This window comes from Colossoma macropomum, unplaced genomic scaffold (genome assembly GCF_904425465.1).
Source record: "Colossoma macropomum unplaced genomic scaffold, Colossoma_macropomum, whole genome shotgun sequence".
In the NCBI taxonomy this organism is placed as follows: domain Eukaryota; kingdom Metazoa; phylum Chordata; class Actinopteri; order Characiformes; family Serrasalmidae; genus Colossoma; species Colossoma macropomum.
In genome coordinates this window covers 6,781,484-6,806,507 of record NW_023494794.1, presented here as the reverse complement: position 1 = coordinate 6,806,507, position 25,024 = coordinate 6,781,484, and the positions used below count along the sequence as shown (strand labels likewise).

Below are 25,024 nucleotides of genomic sequence, written 5' to 3'. Positions count from 1 at the left end.
GCGGTGAGAGGAAAGGCTTGGAGGAAGTGCACTGCATCTGTGATGCAACATGATTACAAATAACACAATTCATCTGTCTGTGGGTTTTGAACGTTAAGGCTATGCTGAATGCTGAATGAGAAAGCAGTGGCCGCCGTCAGATCAAAGGTGATATTGGAGAGACTTGACTCGGAGTCAGCAGCGTTGTGGACGTCACGTGGGAACTGGCCTTTTGTTGTTCTCCTAAGAAGAAATACAGATGACTCTCAAATCGTATTGTTTTTTCACAGAAGCAGCTTGCAGATGGATTATGTTGATAAAATGAATCGGACCTCCATAATCCCACATCATCTTTGTTCGGTTTGCCACTTCCTGATGACATCTCATTCTCCTGAACTTCAGTCTAGTGTTCTTTTGGAATAAAAACGCCCAAACGTCCTGAAAACTCCTTCAGATCCTGGAAAAACCAATGACTACTGAACCACAAATGTGGAGAAAAACTAACTACAGCTTGGATAGTGATCTTTTATTTCAGTGAAGTGGAGTCCAACGTTCCTTGGTCTGCTCCAGGATTGTCCTTGAAGGCCTTACATCTCTACTCGTGTCAAAGGTAAATGCCCTCAATTTTATGTGTGTCTGTATGAGTCTGGCTTACCTTGATCCAGCCATGGCTCTAATGTTTCATCCAAACTACCAGAGCCAGTGTTTTTTGTTCCCCTTTGGTTTTCAAGTGGGCACGTTTCACATAGTCTTTGAAGTCACCATGCTGTGGATTGACTGCAGTGCTTATTAACAAGTTGGAAGGAGTAAATGTTCACAAATTAGCACAAGTGAGTGATAAGAATGACAGAGCGTCATTAAGTGGAAGATAGTACAGGGAGTCTACTGACCAGACAATAATTGGCAAATAAAATAGGGAAGAGTCTTTTCAACTCCCAGCCTTTGTTTCAGCCAATATCCCTGATGCATCTTATCAAGTAATTACAATGATCGACTGAGGCACTAACTGTCAGCTGCAGTTGTTGATTGGCATGAAATTGTTTGATACACAGTAGTGAATGCAGAGGGTTTAGAGTGATTATACAAACAAAAGTAAAGGACTGAGCTCAGTTAGAATATTAGCGATGATTAATTAACATGATATTTAGCAATGTAATAGCCTGTGTGCTGTGTCCCTAAATTATAATACAATAATACTCTTGTACTCTCTCTCTCTCTCTATATATATATATGTAGATAGATAGATGTGTGTATATACATACATATTACCATTTATCTGCTGCCAGAAAAACATCAAATGTGGCCTAAGCAAAGGATTTTTACAGTATGTTCTATTCAAGTAAACAGAAAATTTGCACTAGAATTTGCATAAAAATGTCATTTAAGTTTGGTCCCTGTAGAGGAAGTTTTAACTTATTTTCACATCAATCAAATCAACAAAACATGTCATTTAACCAGGGGTGTTTTTACACATGACGGTACCTACCTAGTTTGGGACAGTACAATTCTAATGCTGACCTTTTTTGAGTATATAAGTATTGAGGTTTATTATACAGTTGGGACATAGTCATAGTATAAGCACATTCTCTATATCATTGGTATATATAATCGCTGTTTTATGAATCCTTATGACTTTTTTGTGGCTTTTTTTATTTTTTACAGCATCTGAAAACACCAGTTGCCCTTTACATTTGGTTTCATGACAGTCGGACCAATACAGATGGTCCAAGATTACTTGGGATAAAATTTGAATAAAACTTGTTACACAAAGTATATCAAAGTTTACAACATTCTCCTTCTCCTATAACAGGTGTTGCCATTTATTTTATGCCAGGACCCACAAGTAGATTTGCTGTTTGTCCTGAGGTCTACCAGATATTTTATGAAGTGAAAAAAGAAGAAGTCAAGAAAAATGTCAATAGCATTCCATGATAAAAGGATGAAACATGCATGTGCCTGCATTGTTATATACTTATATATAACTAATAATGTCAACTCTTATTTGTTTGAGGCTTGGAATACATTCAGCTCCCCCTTTAACCATGAACACTAATAAGTGTTATTAATATTTAGTTGGACATTACATTTTTAATTTACTCATTTACTTATTTCAGTTTGTTCTGGTCCATCTTGTCATCTAGCACATTAAATGCTACAGCTATAAAAGATGTGCAATTCAGTAAAACATGATGCTTTTGCTAATATTAGAGAGTGAGTATGTTACATTATACTAGGGTGACCAGATGTCCCAGTTTCTTGAGGACAGTTTTGGTTGCCTGTCCCTGGCTGGAGCTGTCCCTGGAAATGTCCTATAAAATAAAAACAGGCGTACCATAGGCTACCTGGCAGTCTACAAATAGTGCATCATTTTTTTTTAAACTGCATCACTTTTTAGCCATCCATATATGACATATGGCATATGTTGATAGCAGCCGTCCCTGTCTCTCCAGAACTGGAGCTAGCCCAGGGGTGTGTTTAGGGTCTGGCTATTGGGCTGTAGCCACGGGTCTCTTTTTACTGCCAAAATATTTAATATGAATATGAATTATGGGCTCACACAACCTCTGAATCTTTTGTGGTAAATGTATCCCTGCATAAGCTGCTAGACTTTTGAGACCCTTTGTATGGTGGGAAAGCAAGAAATATAAATCTTTTATAGGAGTATTGTGATTTATTCCCATGCATGCTGACTATTTTCTTTATTCAGTGTTCCATAGTTTACCATAGCTTTACTCACGATGTTGGAATACTGTATGATTTTCTGGCACGGTTTAGTTTAGTACCAAATTTTCAGCCTTCGCCATCGTTTTTTAAAATACATGAAACTCCTGTCCCCCTTTTTTCATGGAAAAGAACATTGGATATTGACTGCTGAACTGAAAATATCCATGGTTTTCATTTCAGAAATCTAGTCATCTTATGTTATACAGCTCCAAAGATATGCTGTTAAGGATGTAGTTGAGAAGGCTGAGATCAGTAACTAGGCTAGCTTCTCTAGCTGATGTTAGTAAGGCCAGAAACCAGGCCAGTGAAAACATATTTTTCTAATAAATAAAATGTCGGCACCTCGTCCACTGAGGAGAAGATACATCATGTAGAAGACAGTGAGTCCTCATCAGCATCCAGTGTACTCTTGTTAGCTCATTAGCTCACCTGAAGAGGCATCCTCCATTACTCATCCAACACAAAAACCTACCGATTTCCCTTGGCTATTTTTGAAGAAAAAGTGTGTCGCTATATTTTTTGTGCAACAACAGTACTGTCGTCTAAAAGGTAAGCTTAGGTATATGCAATACTGTATTCAGACATTTTTTCTTCATTTTTTTGTTGTTTTCCTTTCCTGCAGTTATCTGGATATTCGATCATGATACTTGAATATCAAAATCAATCAGAATGCACATAAGATTTAGGTACAAGTCAGTATAAATGATTATACAATGAGATTCCAGATTCATTTTTAATGCAGGGCCAGCGATAAGAATCGAGCTGGAGGAATGATTTGAACTCTGCGTCCAAGCGGGCAGCCGTCTATAGTTGTACATTATGACATGATGTGATTGAATAGCATGAAAGAAGAATAGGACAGAGGTGCACATGTTCCAGGGTGATGCTGAATGAGACCCGGTGTCTTGCAATCCGATTACTGTTGTTTGTTTGGCCAGTGGGAACAGGGACATTGGCGGATTGTTTTTTTTTTGTTTGTTTTGCGCGGGTGAAGGTTTTCATCAGCCGAAAGAGAAAGGGACAGAAAAAGAAAAGGATTAAAGGAGAGTGGTGGAAGACGAGGGAGAGAAAGAGAGAGGGAGAAAAAAGGGGATGAGAAAAGGACAGCGGCTGATGTGGCTCTCCAAACAGAACGGGTTGCAGAAAAGGAGGGAGAGGCAGCAAAGAAAGAGACAGATGAAATGAGGGAATCAAAGGCAAACGAATTGGGAGGAGGAGGAGATGAAAGGGGGTTTATGGACAGGAGGAAGAGCTAGATTATGAAATGCTGTGGAGAGACAGTGTGTGTGTGTGAAAGAGGGAAGAGAGACAGAGTGAAGGAAAAAGAGAAAGAGCGAGGTTGAAAAAAAGGCATGATGAAACAGAAGGGCTTGCATGAGAGCGGCAGAGAGAAATTGCAACTCAATCAGCTGCCTTGTTTCTTATTCAGAGCACGTTCAGATATGGAGTATAACGGAGGAGAGAGAAGGGGGAGAGAGAGAGAGAGAGAGACGGGGGGAGAAAAAGAGATAGAGGTTGTTCAATTTGGATTTAAAAACCCTGCCATCTTTTTTTTATCTAAGCGAAAATGATGGATTGAATACAAATGAAATATTCAGACATGCTAAGTATCCACCTAGCCTAGGACAGACCTGCAGCTTGAAAGGCAACACCCTCATGTCTAAATCTCTCAGCACATGCGCATGCCTCAAACACTGAGGATTCAACCCATCATTTGACAGAAGCAAAAACAAGAGAACTACTTCTGTGAACAATCGATGCAGGACTGAATACTAAAGGGGAGTCAGCAAAGGACTGAAGCTTGCATCAGTGCATCCATTTTAGCTAAAACCAACACAGTGTCTCAGAAAAAAAAAGCTAGCTTTAAGACTAGCAGATTAGCACAAACACATTTGAAAGCTAGAACACACTGCTATGAATAAAGCCATCACACTTTCACTGAACTGCGCTGTATAAAAAACACAGGCTCATTAAAACGCCCTAGCACAGCATGCTACTAAAACACAGGAGACCATGCAAGAACATTAAAGCACAGTATACAATGTTTCCAACAAATTTGAAACATACTTTGTTGCTGAGGCAGGGGAACAACTCTGAAGCATAAAGCAACTTAATTCACAATAATAACAATATACACAATATACACACCGACCATCCACCGCAGTAAGTACACTGTTCATTCTGTCAGCTCAATTTACCCTGTAGGTGCACTTTGTAGTTCTACAATTACAGACTGTAGTCCATCTGTTTCTCTGCTTACTTTCTTAGCCCCTTTTTAACCCTGTTCTTCAATGGTCAGGACCCCCACAGTGTTGGGAGTGTGTGTGTGTATGTGTATGTATATATATATATATATATATATATATATATATATATAAATCCACACAGTATGTGTGTATGTTTCTCAGTTACATACAAATATTAATGACACTAAGACTTTTCTATTTACAGGCCCTTTATATGTCTTTAGAGCAGTGGTCACCAAACTTTCTCCTGGTCCTGCATTTAGCCCCTTAAAATCCCAGTCGTATTACATACTAAGGTTTATTATTCAGTGATAACAGAGACTTCATTGCAACCTGCTTGAGCTTTTCTTAGGTTGTACAAGTGTGTAATAAAACTTTGGGTCCGCTGTTGGGCCCTGGCCGTTTAAGGGGTGAATGTTCTCTTACATAACACTAAGACATCTGGTCAAGCTAATTAAGTGCTGCATCCAAAGCTGTGTACTATACACATGCTATACTATACATACTAAACTAATGAATGCACTTCTGTTGGTGGTGTGCCATTTTTTGAAATACTGTTTAGTACTGTTGTATGCAGCTTTTGAAACAGCCAGGGACTTCTGAAGTAGTTAAGTAGCTGGAGCTGGTGGCAGATTGTGGTTAGAACTAGACTCTAGAGGAAGGCAGATCCTTAGGCCCATGGCTGGTGACCACTGCTTTAGAGCATCACTGCTGCACTGTTCTTTGAGTGTGAGTAAGTTAATATTAGATGAATCAGTAGTGTAACTGCAAGTAGCCATCCTTTCAAACTAAGAGAAAGCAAATTCGTCTAGTACAGCATTGCTAGTTACATGTCGTAGCTAGCTAACTTTTTTCTCCTCTTATTAATGCGTCGAAATATTTTTGGGCAGGTGTCCATATACATGGGTATAATACTGCTGCCATGAAGCTAGTGCATGAGGATGCTATCATAGCACACTGTTACACTACCGCCATGAAAGGGAAGCATACCTATTTTTCCAGTGTTCTATGTTCTTAGAGCCTTATGTTCACAGGGCTCTATATTTCCACAGATTTGCAGTAGTTGCTTACAAAAGGGTTGTGGTTAGGGTCATGTGCTCACCAAAGGTCATACCCCAAATCACCCTCAAGTGGCGACTAAAGCCCTTTTGGAATGGGATTAGTTTGACATGGGGAGGTGGGGTAATAGAAAAAACCTCAGGTCATAACAATCCCATGTGAATCGACTTGATATTAAAAACAATATCAAATTCTGTGGAAAAGGAGTTTCTTAAGTATGGAGGCATTTGAAGAAGTGTTTACTTGTGTTCTCTGCTAAAATCAAGCCAATATATACTGTCCTCCTCATGTGTACAACTCGGAACATTAGACCGTGTAAAAATTACAGAAACAAGGGTGGTTTTATGTGGTGATGTTGACAGTTGGCTGTGAAATTTCAAGCTAATGATAACGCTAATGATATTGTGTGTTCACTTAAAACAGCAAGACAGATAGTTATGATAAATAAAATACTGAAAAAAATAAGTGTTGTAACATTTGCTACTCTTTTCTGGAGTAAATGGAGTGTGTAAATAGAATAGCCACTCCTATCTCTGTCACACTGTCACACATGTCAGTTACACTAAATCTTTTTAACCCATTCGAATTGGTCATAAACATTACAGACGTCCTGTGGTAATTTGGCATTACCCCACCTCGTCATGTAAAACTCATCCTGTCTGAAAAGTGCTTTACATACATGCTTTTGAATCTGTTTGTAAACATAGCATGGTATACTTTGGCTCCTAAGGGCCTAGCTAATACTGGCCAGAAGTGTTTTGCAATGTTGCTAATGTTGTGAAGTTAAAATAAAAGCATGTGTATAAAACATTAAAATACTATCTACCATTAAAGTTCTTGCTCTTATTTACTGAAATGTCCCACTGAATGCTTTACTAAGGGAATCTGTTTGAAAGCAGCATGTCCAAAAAACGAATTTCATATATTATGTCAAAATATGTAGGTTTGTTAAAAGGAAGAACACTGAGGCATTAAGTTTCTCTAGTTTCTACATTTTCGAAACATTATTGAGAAAACATGAGGCTGAAACGTGGAGCCCTGGGAACCTCAAGTTGTTTCCAAGAAAATTTCAGTGAGGGAACACAGGGCCTTGGAAACATACGGCTGTCTCTTAGACATTTAATTGAGCAAATAAAGAGCCCAGGGAACATAGCAGTGATGGGCATTCCGGCTCTTCTCAGTGAGTCAGATCAGTTGGTTCAGCTCAGAAATAAGAGCCAGCTCTTTCAGCTCCCGTACAGCTCTTCATTCAGATGCATCAACAGGTTTTTTGGGAACAAAACTAACTAGTTAGTGATATTATCTATATTTTAATTTTCAATAAAAACTTAGTCTCACTCTTAAAAAAGATGGTTTTTCAAGGGTTCTTGAAAAGGAATTGGTTCTATAAAGAACAACGAACACTCAAAGAACCCTTTCTATATAGCACCAAAAAGGGTTCTTCTATTGTTCCGATGTTAAGCTTGTAACAACAGAAGAACACTTTGGGTGCTATATAGAACGCTTTTCAATAAGGTTCTATATATAAACAACTGCAGCACATTCTTCCTCAATCTGAAGAATGCTTTCATGATTTTTTGAGTGTTTATGGTTCATTATAGAACCATTTTCTTTAGCTAATTAACTGTTTGAGCCCTCGCAATGAAAAACAATACATGGGACATTTTTTGAAAAAAAAAAAAATTCATATAATCATGGTATTACATTGTTTAATGGCCTGTATTTAAAGCAAAGAGGTCACTAAAATGTAAATAAAGCATAGTTCAGCTTTTCTAATGCAAAAAGTTTGTACAATATATTGTAGAAAACAAACCAAAAAATAACGCAGAAAATGGTGGAATGGTTAATATATGGTCTTTCATTTGAGGGGCTCAGTTAACAAAAACTGCATTATGTTTGTCATTTAAAAAAGTGATGAAGTCATGTTGATTAGAAGTTTCACTAAATTTATTTCATGAGGTTAGGGTCACCAGATGGACAAAATACAGGCACCAACCAGTCATCCAGAAACAGATAAAAAGTAAAAAAAAAACAAACACAGAAGAACTAACAAAGCACTTTTGGAAACATGGCTAAGAATTACATGAAAACCACCAAGAACAAAACCAGAGCCAAATTAACACAGCAAGCAGCAGGTTTGGGGATAATGAGGCAATTAGCTTCAACTAGTTGTTTTCTTGCCTGTAAAGTAAGAGCTGTTCCCAAAATAAAATCCACTTTAGCTTCAGCTTCATGATCATTTGTTTGACATGAAATTTAAGATAAGTTGTTGTCTAACATAAAAACCAAATATTTAATTATATAAAATAAATAATATAATTCTACTGGTCTACCCAGCAGTGTGTAAATTTATGACAGAGATAATCTCTGTGTCAAGTTTTTAGACAATAACATATATGTTTTGTTTTTTGATCATTAAGAATTAGCCTTAGAGGGCTTAGATTGTGCTGAAAGTTTAAGAGAGTCTCTGCTGCAGAATAATAAAAAATGGTATCTGCATGAAAGTGTGTAGCAGTAATTAAAACATTATTACAGAGGTCATTAATATATATCATAAAAAACAAAGGCAGCAAAATGGAACCCTGTGGCACCCCAACTTCTCATACAGGAAACCATCAGAAAATGAAAATGCATACTGACATCAGCTAGTTAATTTCAAAACCAACTTATAGCGTTGTCAGACACGTCAGTACTAGCAGATCATAGCAGTAAGATGTCATGATTAATAGTGTCAGAGTGTTTTGATCTGTTTGGTCTATGAATAAAGCAGCACATAATTTCCTACTGTCATAACAATTAATTGTCACTAAGTAATCTGTAATAGTACTTTGTTTTAAGCTATCATTAGAACTGTGTCAGGGTAACTCAGCATACTTTGTTTACCTAGTTTTATATATGAAATCCTTCAACTTTTGTGTGGTGTTAACACTATGTAGGCTATAACCCCACTTAGCAGATCAAATTTGCAGTCTTAGAGTGAAGGGGTAGTTACTGCCAAAGTAATGCAATGCATTTACCATACTGTATATAGATTTATTGTTATAAAAAAAATAAACCTTTACAACAAGGCAGTTACTCATCCTTTTGTAAGTAATCACAGAAATAGCATTTCGGCATCTGTGCAGTCCCGATTGGAATTTTAACACTTTAATTCACAGTGATTATTCATATTCACAGTGATTATTCATATTAATTTTTAACATTCAGGATTTGATTTTGGTCTTCAGTGTTGTTAAATTTTTCCATGCAATAAATAAAGGGCCTGTTGCCCTTTAGATTGGGTGTAAATTTCATGAAGAATGGACCAAAACAAATGGCCCAATATGACCTGGAAAAAAAGTCTGGTTCCATTGACTTACATTAAAAGTAAAGTAGTTTTTTTTTCTTTTCCTGTAAAGTTATCATTTTGGAGATAGAAGGTTTTCTTCCGGCAACAGTGACTAATTGCTGATGATGGCATGAATAAAAGCAGTGGAGAAGGGAATGTTTTGCAAAAGCGACTTTAAAGGTCCGACTCCACAGGTCAGAGCATGACGTGCCCTTTCCAACAAGCCCTGGGTCGCATTGCTAGCTTTCAGAGAACCAGAGATCTGGACCCTGGAATCTCACAAATTTATATTCGACTTGAGCACACGCTAGGCGGCCGTGCTGAGATGCTTGCCCATAAGGTCTGAGAGTCAGAGAAATTTAGCGCGACTTAAAATTTTACAGGATTAAAGGCCGTTATGGCCCCTCTTCAACAACACATGACTCTATGTTGTAGTCTTTGGGAAATCGGAAATAACTACATTCAGTATCTGATCTTTGAAGCGCTGCAAATCAGCGGAGAAATGTTAGAATGAAGCCAATCTCCACAGGTCAGTAGAGCATTACTTGCCCTTTCCAGTAAGCCCTGGATCACCTTCAGGAAACTAGAGATACATAACCAGAAATCTACAGGCTACTCACCTGTGGTCTTCTCTGAGGTGTCCATGTTGTTAGTGTTATAACTTTGTGTTCAAAAACTAGTCAGCATGAAGCTTAAAATGCCAAAGTCGACTAGTCTGTGAGCCCCATGTATATATAGAGTAGCATCACTTGATTTATTTGCGGTTTTGCTTAGAACATGCTGATTACACCTTTAATGGATGTTCTCTGCCTTTTAATTTCTACTTTGGTGAAGATGAAGCTGCCATGTCGGCAGAGTTGAAGTGTGGAAAAATAAATGTGTCCCTTTGGGAGTTCCAACACAACAGCATTGTTCTGATGAATCATAGACTGACTTTTTTGAGGGGATGGAAAAAAACAAGGAAAGGAATGGAGGTTAAATTACAGTGAGCGGAAGGGAAAAAGAGAGCATGACTAAATCACACAGCTTGAGAAAAAAAAAAAAACTTTTCTTACTACAAATAGCGTTTCTTATCATAAAAATGTGGCATGTTAAAGAACTGTCAATGGCACTTTAAGCCTGGAGACTGCCTTGAGCTTTGAAGCCAAAGTTGTTTGAAAGAAAGACTAAAGGGACATGATTAAGAGATGAATGCAGAGGGAGGGAAGGACGGAGAAAAGACAAAGTCGGAAAAGGAGGAAGAATGAGCAAGACGTGTATAATTTGCCCGAATGTGAAATTTGCATGGCTGCTGCATGACTGTCGGCGTCGCTCCACTTAGTGACAGTGACAGATTAATCACACTCCTCTCTGAGGCTGATGCAGTGTTTGAGGACACTGCGGTTACACGCTGCCAGTGGAAACCATGCACCAGTGAGCGTTTAGAGTAATTGCATGTGCAGTAGAGAATTCTTATGAATGTGTTTAAACTTAAACACAGACACACTAATAACATTGATATGTAATACAGTAATAACCCTTTCTAAATTGTGAATTCAGCTACTGCGGTCGTTGGAGTGATGGAGCTCCATCCAGTACCTTTGGGAAGAGCTGGAGTGGCGTTTGACATCCAGTACTAATCATACGCCTGACCTCACTCATGCTTTTGTGACTGAATGCAATCAGATCCTCACAACAATGTTCCATCCACTGTAATGCCTTTCCAGAACAGTAGAGGCTGTTGCTGCAACAAAGAGGGAATAGACTTTCTATTAGTACCCTTAATGTCTACAGAAACCTTGGATGAGCAGGCGTCTACAAACCTTTGGACATACAGTCGTATGCAGTCTGTAACTCCCAGTCAAATTAGTGGAAATCAGTTAATTCCATAAGATCCTCCCAAATAATACCTACTCCGTGGTGGTCCTGGCTGTTGAAGAACAGGGTGAAAGGGGGCTAGCACAGTATGCAGAGAAACAGATGGACTACAGTCTGTAATTGTAGAACTACATAGTGCACCTATATGGCAAATGGATCTGATAGAATGAACGAAGAGTGTATCTGAATGAACAAAGAGTGTATGGATCTGATAGAATGAACAAAAAGGTGTACTTACTGAAGTGGCCAGTAGTTGTGTGTTTATATGTATATACATGCTATATATTGTGTATAGTATACGTATAAACCATGATAACATGAAAGAGAGACACTTATTATGGGAAATCTGTTAAGTTTCCACTTAACAGATTTCCCATAATATTGCATCATTCCTATCAGAATGGATCCCTTCAAACAGTCTACCCAGTGATATCACACGGTTGTGCATTTAAACGCCTGAAAAAAAATACAGAAGGAATGAACCCTTGGAAAGTGCGTGGCCCATTTCTTATTCATTTATTCATGTTTTAATATTCTCTCTGTTTTTTTCTATCCTTTCCTCACAGGGCTGCGAGCCTTCTTTGCTCGGTTGCTTGCCGTTTTGCCATGGGTGGGGGTCGGCTGCTCGGTCGTTAATGCTTCGAGGATTTATATTTAATCTGCGTTTCTGTGGGGAAAAGACATTGAGCCAAATGAATTCTGTGGCAACAGGTTTTGATTGTGGAACAGGCTCCTTTAGTGGCCAACAGGGATTTGCCTAGTAAACGTCATTTCTGGAGAGAGGGAGGGAGGGAGGGTGGAAGGAGAGAAAGCAGGCGAGTGAGAAAGAGAGAGCGACAGATCTTAGATCTTGATCAGTCAGTAAAGTGTGGAGATTTTTTTGATCTTGGTCGGTCAGTGGAGTGGAGCTGGAAAGCTGCTGATATAGAGGATGAATGTGGCCATGATTGGCATTTGAATGTATTTGCCCTCTCATGGGAAAAATGGAGGTCTGTGCTAGAAATTAGTGGTTGGCGATGTATCAGATCTTCCAGTATACTGATTGAAATTCTCGCTATGGGCTGTGGCTTCAACCAGGAAACTGTTATCATTTTCTTTGCTATTAAAAGCAAAGTTCTCAATAAATAAGTCAGATCTCTGTACATCATATTATCAGGGAAGATACCCAGTATTAAAAGGCCTGGATCTAAAGTAAGGCTAATCCCCCAAATCTGTTTAATCTCTTTTTGAACACCCTTCCAAAAGGGTTTTGGGCAATCCCAAAATATATGTGTGAAGTCCCCCATCAGTCCACAATCCTTCCAACATAGATCAGATGTATTGCTGGATTTTGAAGAAATTGATGAAATGTTAAAATACCACATTTTCATTTTTCTATCAGATTCCCTCCATATTGGGCTGTTAGGTTATGTCCTGCTTTGAATGTTTCCTCCCATTTTTAGCTGTTGTTATAAAATTTGCTTCAGACTCCCATTTTTCTTTGGCCTCCATATTGTTATCATGAGATTCATGTTGTAGTGGTTTGTACTTTTTTGATACAACCTTTGTTTTTTGTCTCTTGCTTTGTAAATGATATTAACAGTCCCTCTTGTTTGGATGGTTGGTTTTCTCTACACACTTAAAAATATGGTTAATAGTAAAGGGAATTGTTTTATTTAGAATTATTCATGCTTAAATGGTTCTTTGCATGGTGACATTGTTCTTCAGATTGATGGAGAATATGTTGTATATGGTTCTATATAGAATCTTCCTCAAAAATTACAAGTACAGTATAACCATTGTTAGCCATATTGTCACATATGGATTAACCCTTTTGTGTCTGACTCATCTCACCCCAGTCTTAGAGGAATAATATTTCCATGAGATATCGTAAGTTAAAAGTTTTCAATCTTTTCTCCTAAGGGGAAAGAATTCAGAAATAAGTAATCCTTCATTAGTACAACATTAAGATCTACTTCGAGATTTTTCTCTGGGTATAGCTATAAAGCAAGGTGGTTAATCTGCCAATTCGGCCACTTTAGGCTTGATTTTAATAGTTGCAAACGATGAACAAAAAATACAGGTATATCATTAATTGCAATTATTTATGACAGTCAATCGTCAGCTAAAATCTCATGATCGTGACAGCCCTAGTTTTGTCATTACAGTGATACTGGTGTGCCACAAATAAACATAGGTAACACAACATACAACTTGGAAAAAGATCAAGTGCAAAAGATCAAAATTCCCTCACTTCCCATGAAGTGAGTTGCAGTCAGAGGTTAGGAAGCTATATTGTGGATTTCTGTTTGCAAAATAAAGATTCACTTTTCAGTTTTAAATATGGTTCTTATTAAAAGTGAAGGAACATCCCAGAATCATACACCATTATTAATCTACAAAAATAGGTTTAATTAAGCATCCAAAATGTTTTTTTGTTTGGCCATACCGCCCACTACTACTAGGGATGTGCAAATATGGAATTTCTGGGCTGTGACAATAAACAATAATATGCCTTCTTGGTCCTGATACTGATACATATAATTGCCAGTTAATTATTTTTTTTTACATTTTCTTCCACTTGTGGGCAGTGGTGTTTTTCTTTATGCTATCTATTTGAGTGAAGAATGAAAATGCCCAGCACTAGTGGCTGCATATGCATCAGCACATGCATGAGCTGTAAATAAGATGTTAAATTGCATTTGAAATGATCTGCTGCATTTTAAATATTGTCTGCCTAAGCTTTGTGAGATAATGAGCTCAATTCCTGGTGATAATGATAACAATAAACTTTATTTGTACAACACCTTTCATGCATTAAAATGCAACTCAAAGTACTTTGCCATGATGAAGGCAGATAAAAGCCTGCACGAGAAGAAAGAGTAGAGAAAGTAAAAATATTGAGAAAAAGAAGGAAAATAAAAACGTGAAAGAAATTCTAACAATCAGTACTTTAAAAAAAATTAAGGAATACTAAAAATAAATTAAAAATACAAAAAATAAGGTTTTTAAAAATAAGATAATGATAATATAAATAGTTGCTTATAAAAAATAAAACAATTAATAAAACAGTGATATCAGATATAAAACTGGAGAAAAGCTAAAATAAAAAGATATATTTTAAGCTGCTATTTTTTAAATTGCTAAATGAAGATGGTTGTTAGAAGGAGTTCCACAGTTTGGAAGCATGCCAAAAGCAGCCACACCGTTCCTATTGTGTTTTGTTCTTGCAACAGAAAGTAATCGTGTGTTTGATGATCTTAGACATTGTTGTGGAGCATATTCAGTTAGACAGTCTGATATATAAAAGATGCTAGACCATTAATGGCTTTAAAAACAAATAAAACCTTCAACTGTAGTCTGTATTGAACAGTTCAGTGCTGCTCTTCATTCTTTTGGGTTTAATTAAGAATTCTTGCTGCATTTTTGTCTGTACTCTGTACTCTTTTTGGATAAGCCAGTGAACAATGCATTGCAGTAATCAAAATGTGAGAAAGCAACTCTCAGTATCATGCAGTGTGAGTTAAGGCCTGACCTTAGCAGTGCTTTTAAGATGAAAAAAAGGCTGTTTTGGTTACACTATAAGTGTGAGGCTTAAAATTTAGGTCAGGTTTTGCACTTCAGATTTACCTTCCTAGTTTATCAATAATTTTTGCTCTGTGTGCAATAGATCCCATAAGTAGATCTTCAGTTTTGTCCTCATTAACGTTCGAGAACTTGCTGTTCATCTAGAGCCACAGTCGTACACGCTACAGTTACCCATGCCTGGCAGACCGAAAGAGCAGAATAAAATATCACTGCTCTGAAAAGCTTTGAGAAGCTATGGTTCATAATACATACACTGTATGGACAAAAGTACATGGACACCTGACCATCACACCTATATGAGCTTTTTGAACATCCCATTCTAAAACAATGGGCCATCAATATGAAGTTGCCCCTTTCTGGTTATAATAGTCTTCACTGTCAGTTTGTACCCATTCAGTCAACCCATTAAAATCCCAGACTTATTACATACTAAGTCTTATTTTTCAGTACAAACAGGGGCTGGCTTCAGTGCTAACTGACTGAGATATTCTTAGGTTACAGAAGTGTGCAAGAAAATTTTCACCATTTAAAGGGTTAAAAAAGACCATTTGTGAGGTCAGTCACTGATGTTGGACAAAAAGGCCTGGCTTGCAGTTGATGTTTCATTTTTACATGCTACATGCTTGAGCACTTGGTGGTGCTGTTCTTTGACTTGGTGTGGTCTACCATTTAGTGGCTGAGCTGTTGTTGCTCCTAGTCTCTTGTATTTCACAATAATAGCGCTTACAGTTGTCTGGGGCAAATCTAGCAGGGCAGAAATTTCACGAACTGATTATGGCAATGGTAGCATCCTTTGACATTCACTGAGCTCTTCAGTATGACTGATTCTACTGCCAGTGTTAGTCTCTGAAGATGGCATGGCTATATGCTTGATTTTAGCAATGTTAGCAATGAGTGTGACTGAAACATGCATTTGGCCATATAGTGTATTTTGGTGAAGTATGACAGTGTTTTAACATATTGTGATATTATATTTATGCAATATCACCCATGATTGGTTGTCAGTCATTTGCATAAGGTCATAACTGACTTGCTTTTGTGTGAAATTAGGTGGGTTGGTTGCCACGTTACAGCAAGAAGCCCCTTCCGACCTCCAATGTGAAATTTCAGTGTGTCTGAGTTCTTTCTAGACAGCCCACTGCAACTCTTTTCTCAACAAATCTTGGAAATACACACACTTGGTCTGCTGGCTTTGATTAGAAGTCAGAGCGAGAATTTGACATTTGAAACTCACAAATCTGGAACATTCATGGATGGGAATATATTAAATTAACATTTTCATGCTATCACATATTTACCACTGACAGTGCTTACTACTGAAAGGCCACACTTTTTAGTCCCAACTGCCAGTCTAGCTCGCCTCACAGTCGCCAAATTGTGCATGTGTGCTTTTGTTTATTTATTGCAAATTGCACAAGTGTGGACAACAGTTGCAAAGAGTAATTATGCAGGCACAAGCATTAGCTGGCAAGACGTTTGGCTGCAAATACAAGGAAAAGCTAAATTAGACCACCTTTAAAATGTCACTTATAGCATTATAGTGTTAGTTCATTCCATGTGCTCAGGCAAAATTGTATTTCTGACAGTTATGCCAATGTTTTATTGACTGTAAATCTCTTGAGTTTTGTAAATCTTGGATGAAAACCAAGTAAGCTTATCAGATGAAAGGTGAAGCTGTAGGGAATAGAGGTGTAATGATTTACAAAGTTCATTCGATATATATATTTTTTTTTTGGCAAAGCAGAAATAAGGAGTGCCTGAAAATGTGCCTTGTGTGAAAACCCTATAATGCATAATATGATAATATTATAGTAATGTTTTGACAATTGTATGATATTATAGTAACATATAATACTTGCCTAGTTTCCTGTAGTAAACTATAGCAATTTACAAAAACTATGGCAATTGTCTGAGAGGTTAGATAGATCCTTTTCGTAAGGATATTTTATTGTTGATATGTTATTCTGTCTTTTTGTAGTTTATTAAAGCAGTCAACAGTATATAGTCATTTGACAAAATAAGAAAAAAAAACAACATAAAATGTCTCAGTAAGGTGTTTGGCCAGCACAAGCTGACAGAACAGCTTCAAAGTGTCTTGGCATAGATTCTACAAGTCTCTGGAAGTGTAGTGGAGCACCATTGTTCAAAAAGACGCTCTCTCAATTGGTGTTTTGATGATGGTGGTAAAGAGTGCTAACACACTGGTCCAAAATCTCCCATAGATGTTCAGTCGGATTGAGATCTGGTGATCTGGTGATCTGGTGAAGGTCATAGCTTATGATTTAGATCATTTTATTATTCATTAAACCATTCAGAGATCCCTTGTGCCCTGTGGATAGGGACAGTGTCTTCCTGGAAAAGACCACTCCCATCAGAATAGAAATGTTTCATAATAAGATGTTCAGTTAAAAGAACTTTGTTTTTTTATTGATTTGCGGTGACAAGTGGATCCCAGTCATCCTAGAAAATGTCTTCGGGAGATAACATTCTCTTGATCCACATGCACTTGCCCAATTATGGAGAATATGGTGAGGATAAATCATCTGACCATATGACTTTTATCCACATCACTGTAAATCAGTGTCTATGGTTTTTGCACCACTGAACTCTCAATTTGTGCATTCATATTTGTAATGAGGGGTTTATGCACTGCAACTCTACAATAATATCCCTCTCTATGTAGTTGTGGATGCACTGTTCATGCTTACCGTCTGATCACGTTGATTGACTAATGCACATGCATCATGCTGAATTCATACGCTTACGAGGTGTGTGCTTTCCCATTGCATGTTCGAATATGAGGTAAAGAGTTTAACATTTTAGAACACCTCACATAATAAGTAGTATTAAAATGAGTGATTTATTGCTCCAGTCTGTTCATAAATGTATTTTATGTATTTCATAAATATTAATATTATTAGTATTAGTATTGAATCTAGAATCGTTATATGTCTCAAACAATACACTAAATTAATTACACCAAACAATTTTAGAAAAACAATATTTTGGATATATTTTACATATTTTACATTGTCAAAGAGCAGGCAGATTTTTGCCTAAATAATGATTTGACAGTTTTGCCAATGATTGTTAAAAACACATATTGACACTTATTCCTATGTGCTCTGGCTTCTATGGCAATACAAATGCTCCAAAATGACATTAGTTTCCTTTCAAAGTTAAGAATGTTTTTCCTATAAAATTACCATTTTAGAAAGTTTTTTTTTCTCCTACCTGGTGGAAACAGGCTTTCATATAAAAAAATGGTTATATTGCACTGGTAATATTTTAATTACAAAGTTTCACCTGTGTTCATTTGCATGGATGTTTAAATATATAGTAGATATCCCACTAAACTGGCCACGCCCACGAGCGCAAAGTGTCAGTAGACTATTGGTAATTATGCATCTCTTAGTAAACCTGCTTCTTAACTTTTAAATTATGTTCTAAACTAAATGTTGCCTTCTTGCCTCTAAATCATTTTTTGATCTGCACTGTAACTAAATTGGCAGTATTAAGCAAAGTGCTTCAATTACAAATATCTTATTTTAAAGCTTTCATTATTAGCACTGGTATCGCAAAAAGCATAAGCAGTATCATGCCATCTCTGTTTTTCATTTCTTCGTGTATCCCTCCATTTCCTCAGTCACTGCCATTTGTGCCTTCATCGGTCTGTCCATCTCTCCAGCCAGCATCCTTCCATTTTCTTTCCCATTTCCCAAATTCTAAAAGCTGATATTTGCGGACATGCGCGGGCACTCAGATAAGCATTCTCTTTGGCTTTATCTTTAGCACCCCATCAAATATGGTAGCATCTTCCCATATGCCACTGTTCCTTCCTGATAAACCGCCGTTTTTTATTTCGCACACACGCACGTGGCAGCCGGGAGCACCAGATATGATTTTTTATTGTTATGCTGTGAATTTTATGAGCAGAGATAGTGCAGCTGTGGACACGCTCAGTCGCTCTTGCTCAGGCCTGTCCCACAGTCCCTGGATGTAAATTGATATAGTCCCGGGCTGCCCTCGCATTGGCTGGGATATTGAAGAAGTGAAGGGGGGGGGCGGGGAGGAGCCACAGGCGACAGGCTGTCTGGACAGCCCCATTTCAGCCTGTTCCCCAGTGATTCAGAGACACTCCTCACACACACACACACACACACACACACACACAAACACACACACACACACACTTGCTTTTGTATGCGGTCAGGGCATCAGGTCTTATTTGTATTATATAAATGTAACTGCTTATACACTGACTGGCCACTTCACTAAGTTGACCTCCTCGTATCTACACTCTTGGTCCATTTTTTCAGCTCCACTTGCCTTACAGGTGTGCATCTTCTTTCTACACTTACCACCCAAATACACTTACCACCCAAATAATACCTGCTGTGTGGTGGTCTTGTGGGGGTCATGACCATTGAAGAACAGGATAAATCACACTGGCACCCATGGTACAATGGGGCCCCCTAAAAACCATTATCAGCCCCTCATATATATACTGACACTCCCCTAACTCACATAAAGATTACATTTCTCAACAGCATTCTTAACAACAAGTGGGTGGAGTGGCATGCCTCAACTTGCTTGGAGACATAACAGTAATGAATAAAGAAGCAAATTACATTGTGATTTTTTATTTATTGAAAGTAATTTTCATATCCAGGCCCTTTTTTCTGCTTTAGTTACAGCCCATAAACACACACACAGATACACACATATACATGCACATATTCAATCCACCAATGTCTTAATCACAGGCTACACAGCAATGTCATGTAACACTGCATGCAAATGTATTTTCAGTTAACCCTACAAAACTAGGATCTCTGACCACTCAACAGTTTGATTTTATATTGTGCAATGATTTGATGCATTTCACAAATTTCACCCTGATTTGATGTTTTTTTTTAGACTTATTTTAATACACATGCATGCACAATGTGCCTGGAGGGCTTTGGGATGGCCATTCCATTGTTCTCAGAACACCAGCTTTTTCTTTGTTTACTAAGTACATCATGGTCTTCTTGCCTTGTCAGCATACATACTGCCTTCTTTGACCTCCAGGGATTTCAAATTTAGACTCATAAGTCTAACTAAAAATCTCCACATCTGCAGTTTTTAGCGTTATAATGCAAATCTTCTTTTTTGTCTATTTCATTTTCTCAGTAAGGGCTTCTGGACAGCTACACATGCTTTCAGACTCATAGGGCTGAGTTGCCTTTTCACAGTGGAAGGATGGACAGAAACACCTGTGGATTTTTTCAGATCAGAAGCAAAAGTGGAGCTTGATTTTATCCTGTCTCTCAAAGATAAAAGCTTTAAGTACTCTTTATCTGATGGGGACGGTTTTGGTGGTCTGCTAGGTTTTATATGGTTGTTAGGAGAAATTGAACAAACGAAATTGAACGAACTAGAAATTGAACGAACAAAAGGGTGGTCTCTGACTTTTGCACAGTACTGGATGTGTGTGAGGCATAAACATATATACACACAATCATATGACACACAATAAGATGTCTTCATCAAGTTCACTGTGTGCTTGTGAGCACAGCAAAAGAACAAATCCATTTGATGTGTATTATCTTTCTTAGTAGCTGCCATGAGTGACACCTGGAGAAATGTCTTGGTGTTTAGTATTGTTTTGCTGTGTTGCATTCTCTCTAGCACCTGCTTAATCCACACAATCACAACTCCATATGCTTCATAATCCCCCCACTCTCCTCTTAGCACCAGTCCCTCTCTCTCTCTCTCTCTCTCTCTCTCTCTCTCTCTCTTTTTCTGTTGTCTATGAGGGAAGTGACCCAAATACCCCACGATTTGACCAGCTGTTCAATCTCAAACACAGACCCTTATCCCTCACCCTAAACCAACCCTCCCATACTGAAACTGACAGATTCTCAAACACAACATATGCACACAGACACGGATGTAAACTCACACATGTACACACAGTTGATACCTTCAAGGAGTGTCATCATACTCTGGGCTGGATTCAGGAGCAAGCGAAGGGTGCTTGTGTTTGAAAATGTTTGCGATGTTTGTGCTGAAATCGCTATGTGCACACACTTCAGAGCAAAAGCAATGCAAATACTCGGCACAGCCATTTAGAATGTGCAGTATGTCAACAGCCATTTGTCATTGATAGTGTTTATGTCAATGCCTTTTTATGACTTTGACTTATGTTCTGTTACATTAAGCTCCACATTTCAGTGAACACCATTTTGCTCAGATGGGAGATGTCTTAGAGTCGCTCTGGCCCATTTCTCTTAATCTTCCTAGAAGTGCTTTCATACTGCACAATGACTGGTGGATCCTAGGCAGTATAGGCAGATTAATCTAGCTGTTCAGTCCAGTTGTGACAGGGCATAATTGGTTTGGATCTGTTTGGATGTGTTATTTTAACAAAAATATAATCCATGTTGGAAAAAACCTTGTATCTCCATTTTTGTCATTTTTTAATAATTTGAAAATGCCGGCTGCCCTTTACATTGTGTTAAAATGCCATGACGAATGGACCAATAGAATGGTCCAAAATGTGATGATATGCTGTGTGTGGCATCAAAGGGATATTGATTGCCTTTAGGTATTAATTCAACCTTGTTTGTCTCTCCTCTCCCCAGGGTAACCAGACTGGTCTACAGTGAGCAAACACTAGACTCCTTTGCAACTGAACAGCAGTCCATATATTCTGGGAACTTCGAAGAAGCTGAGCAAAGGAGGAGGGTGGTGCTTCCCAGAAAAGAGGGCGAAAGGAAGCTACGGGCATCATGGCTCATGAAGGTGTGGCCGAGCTTCGTGACTTGCTCTTCCTTCTTCTACTGTGTCTCACACTATTGGTTGAGGTGCTGGAATGTGCTGCAGCTGCCTCGCAAGGATTGGATGGCGAGGGAGATGTTGTGTGCCCCTCTGTGTGTCGCTGTGATGAGGACTTCATCTATTGTAATGACCGTGGGCTCAGTGCCATCCCGCCACTGCCCCCATCCGCCACTGTTCTTTATCTTCAAAATAATCACATAGATAATGCAGGACTGCCCACTTCCTTGGAGCACCTCACCACAGTGCGGGTTATATATCTCTATGATAATGAGCTGGATGACTTTCCCATGCACCTACCACCATCGTTACGGGAGCTACATCTCCAGGACAACAACATCCGGGTGTTGCCCCGGGCTGCATTAGCTAGGCTGCCTCAACTTGAGAAGTTGCACTTGGATGACAATTCAGTGTCCACAGTTAGTATAGAAGACCAGGCCTTTGCCGACAACCCGCGCCTTCGTCTGCTCTTCCTCTCCCGAAACCACCTCTCCAGCATACCGTCTGGACTTCCAGCCTCGCTGGAGGAGCTCCGCTTAGATGACAACCGGATCTCGACGATTCCCACGCACGCCTTCCGTGGCTTGTCTTCTCTTCGCCGCCTTGTCTTAGATGGTAACCTTCTAGCCAATCAGCGCATTGCTGATGACACCTTCTCACGCCTCTCCAACCTGACAGAGCTCTCACTGGTGCGGAACTCCCTTCAGACTCCGCCTCTCAATTTACCTAGTGCACACCTGCAAAGACTCTCTCTTCAGGACAATGCCTTGATCCACATGCCTCGGGGCTCCCTAGACGGGATGCGTAGACTTCAAAGGCTGGATCTTTCTGGGAACAACTTGACTACACTTCCTAGAGGTTTGTTTCGAGACTTGGAGAGTCTGGGGCAGCTGCTTGTGCGTGGTAACCCTTGGCACTGTGGATGCAATCTACGCTGGTTGTATGACTGGCTGGAAGCCAAAGGGAACACCATCACAGTCCGAGGACTCACTTGCCAGTCACCAGAGCGTGTGCGTGACATGGCATTAAGGGACCTTACCAGCCAGATGGACGACTGTGAATTAGCAGCTGCGGGAGGTGGAGGAGTAGCTGGTGTGGGCTCAGCAGGTGCAGGAAGTGCTGGTAGCAACAGGATGGGAGGAACAGGTGTAGCAGCCAGCTCCACCACTCTTTCCCCCCCACAAGGCTCCTTGTTCACCCTGCGGTCCAAGCGACCAGGTTTGGGGCTTCCAGATACAGGAATGGACTACACACTTGGCAGCAGTGGTGTAGGAAAGAACTTGGCCCTGAATGTGAAACCACTGTCCCATGACAGCATCAGGGTTACGTGGAGTGTGGCACAACCATCTTCTTCCTTCAGGCTCAGCTGGCTCCGTTTAGGGACTAGTGCTGCCATGGGCTCCATCACAGAGACACTGGTGAGGGGCGACCGCAGAGAGTATCTTCTTACTGCCCTCCAGCCAGCGTCTAGCTACATCATCTGCATGGTGCCGCTAGTCTCTGGCAGCGGGAGCAAAGGCAGCATGTCCAGCGGGGACACAGATTCAGATGAGGCTCCAGTGTGTGCCAAGGCTGAGACATCCGATCCCAGCCTGTCTGAAGTGGACCAGGGAGAGGATAAAGGCTCAGAGCAGATCGCTTCGCTCCCACTTGCTGGGATAATTGGTGGAGCCACCGCCATAGTCTCCCTCGCATTTATCTTTGGCATATTTTGTTGGTATGGGCATCGTGCAGGACGTCTGTCCTCTAGGGACCACTACAGCCGCAGTAGCTCACGCAAGAGCAAGCATTATGATGACTACATTGAATCAGGCACTAAGAAGGACACTACTATCCTGGAGATCCGTGGACCTGGGTTCCAGATGACACCGATGGCGGCCAGAGAGCCCCTACAGCCCAAGCCAATCCGAGAAGATTATATCATACATACAATTTTCCCCTCTAATGGCACAGGTCTGTACAAACCACCCAATCACATGACCAACTCGGGCTATGGTACAAACCGCGGCTACAGAGAAGGAGGTATCCCAGATATAGACTACTCCTACACGTGATAGGCCTAAATTAGCAAACACTGTTAGGAATCATGTACTGGATAGATGCACAGTTTTTTAATCAGTGTGGGGTCCACAGCACCCCTTTGTGCCTTCTGGTCTCCATTCCAACCTAGCCTGCTGTTCATGGCACCGAGGAAGCTCTTAATTGGCCCAGATGCCTGCTAGGAAACAGCTTTCTGTGCCTGGTGCCAAGAGGCGGCCACACCATTTCAGGTGGTTATACCAACTGCTATTTTCACTCCCCCCCAGTGTAACCTGGTGTGTCCTCGGCATCACTGCTTTATCCCTGGCTTCCTCAGCGAGGCAGATTCAAGGGCAGCACACAATGTATTTAACACACAGAGTTTCCTTTTATTTTGAGCTCAGATCATATAAAATCTTGTGGCACTTCTTGGAAAAAAAATAACTAAAACAAATCAGACCTGGATGTAAACCTTCAACTACAACTACAACCTTCAACTACAACTTGTGGCTCTGATTATTAGCTGCCTAACAGCTGCACACCTGACTCGAATTTGTGGATGCCTAGTTTGGGAAATCCATTTTTGGCCAGGGTGTCTGAAAAGAGAACAGAGCAACATTGTGGATAAGGATTACCTGGAGACTTACTGTTGCAGAGGGAATCTGAGGTTATCTTGGCAGTGCTATTGTTCTGGGAAGGGTCAGGGAAGAAGACTTGGGGTGACATTTTGGATCCAATTTTTACAAGAGACCAATGACCTTGGACTTTGGAGATCTGGTGTTCCCTTTATTATGGGATTAGGAATATTTGGAGTTACAAACATTGGTCATGAATGGTGATGCGTCACTAGTTTTAAACGCCTCAAAAATGATCTTGAAATGCCAGCAAGTTGCCTGACTAAAAAAATGTAGCATAGTGCAGAAAGCATTATGCTGTCTGGATCTTTTTAATATGGACCTAATGAGGGAGTGTGGTCACTGGACATGATTCAAGTAGACTGACTGTCTCTTTCACACTGAAAATTGCCACACTGCGCTATTATATATATTGAATACAGGCAAGATGTGTAGATACTTGGATACAAAACACATCAGACTTTTTGGACTTGTGAAAGTAAAAATAACATATTCTGTGTTTCAAACTTATGTTTTCTTTTCTTGTTTGTTAGTTTATTTATCCCATGTTGCTGTCTTTTTATTGGTTTACATTTGTTCTATGTTTGAAATGAATTTGTTTAGGTACAACTGAGTCAGTCCTGCTGCTGGTGACATTAAAACACTGTGGTTTTGCCTAGTCCCGTAACTTATGTAACGATGTAAAGGATTATTTTGCGTCAAATGGGTTGTCATTATTTCAGTATGAACCCTCCCCCTGAGCAGTCAGAGCCCATATTGCACTAACCAGACCTTCCTACCATCCCACC

The 25,024-nt window shown here is 39.5% G+C and overlaps 1 protein-coding gene across 1 annotated transcript; it reads left to right on the top strand.

Annotated features, from left to right (window-relative positions):
- Positions 1–458: 458 nt before the first annotated feature.
- flrt1a (fibronectin leucine rich transmembrane protein 1a) lies at positions 459–25,024 on the top strand. The gene is made up of 2 exons (XM_036579986.1): positions 459–589; positions 21,390–25,024. The coding sequence occupies exon 2, from the start codon at positions 21,537–21,539 to the stop codon at positions 23,634–23,636; it is 2,100 nt and encodes a 699-aa protein (XP_036435879.1). The 5' UTR covers positions 459–589; positions 21,390–21,536; the 3' UTR covers positions 23,637–25,024.

Coding starts and splice junctions, on each gene's coding strand:
- flrt1a (XM_036579986.1), top strand. CDS start 21,537: ATGGCTCATGAAGGTGTGGCCGAGCTTCGTGACTTGCTCTTCCTTCTT.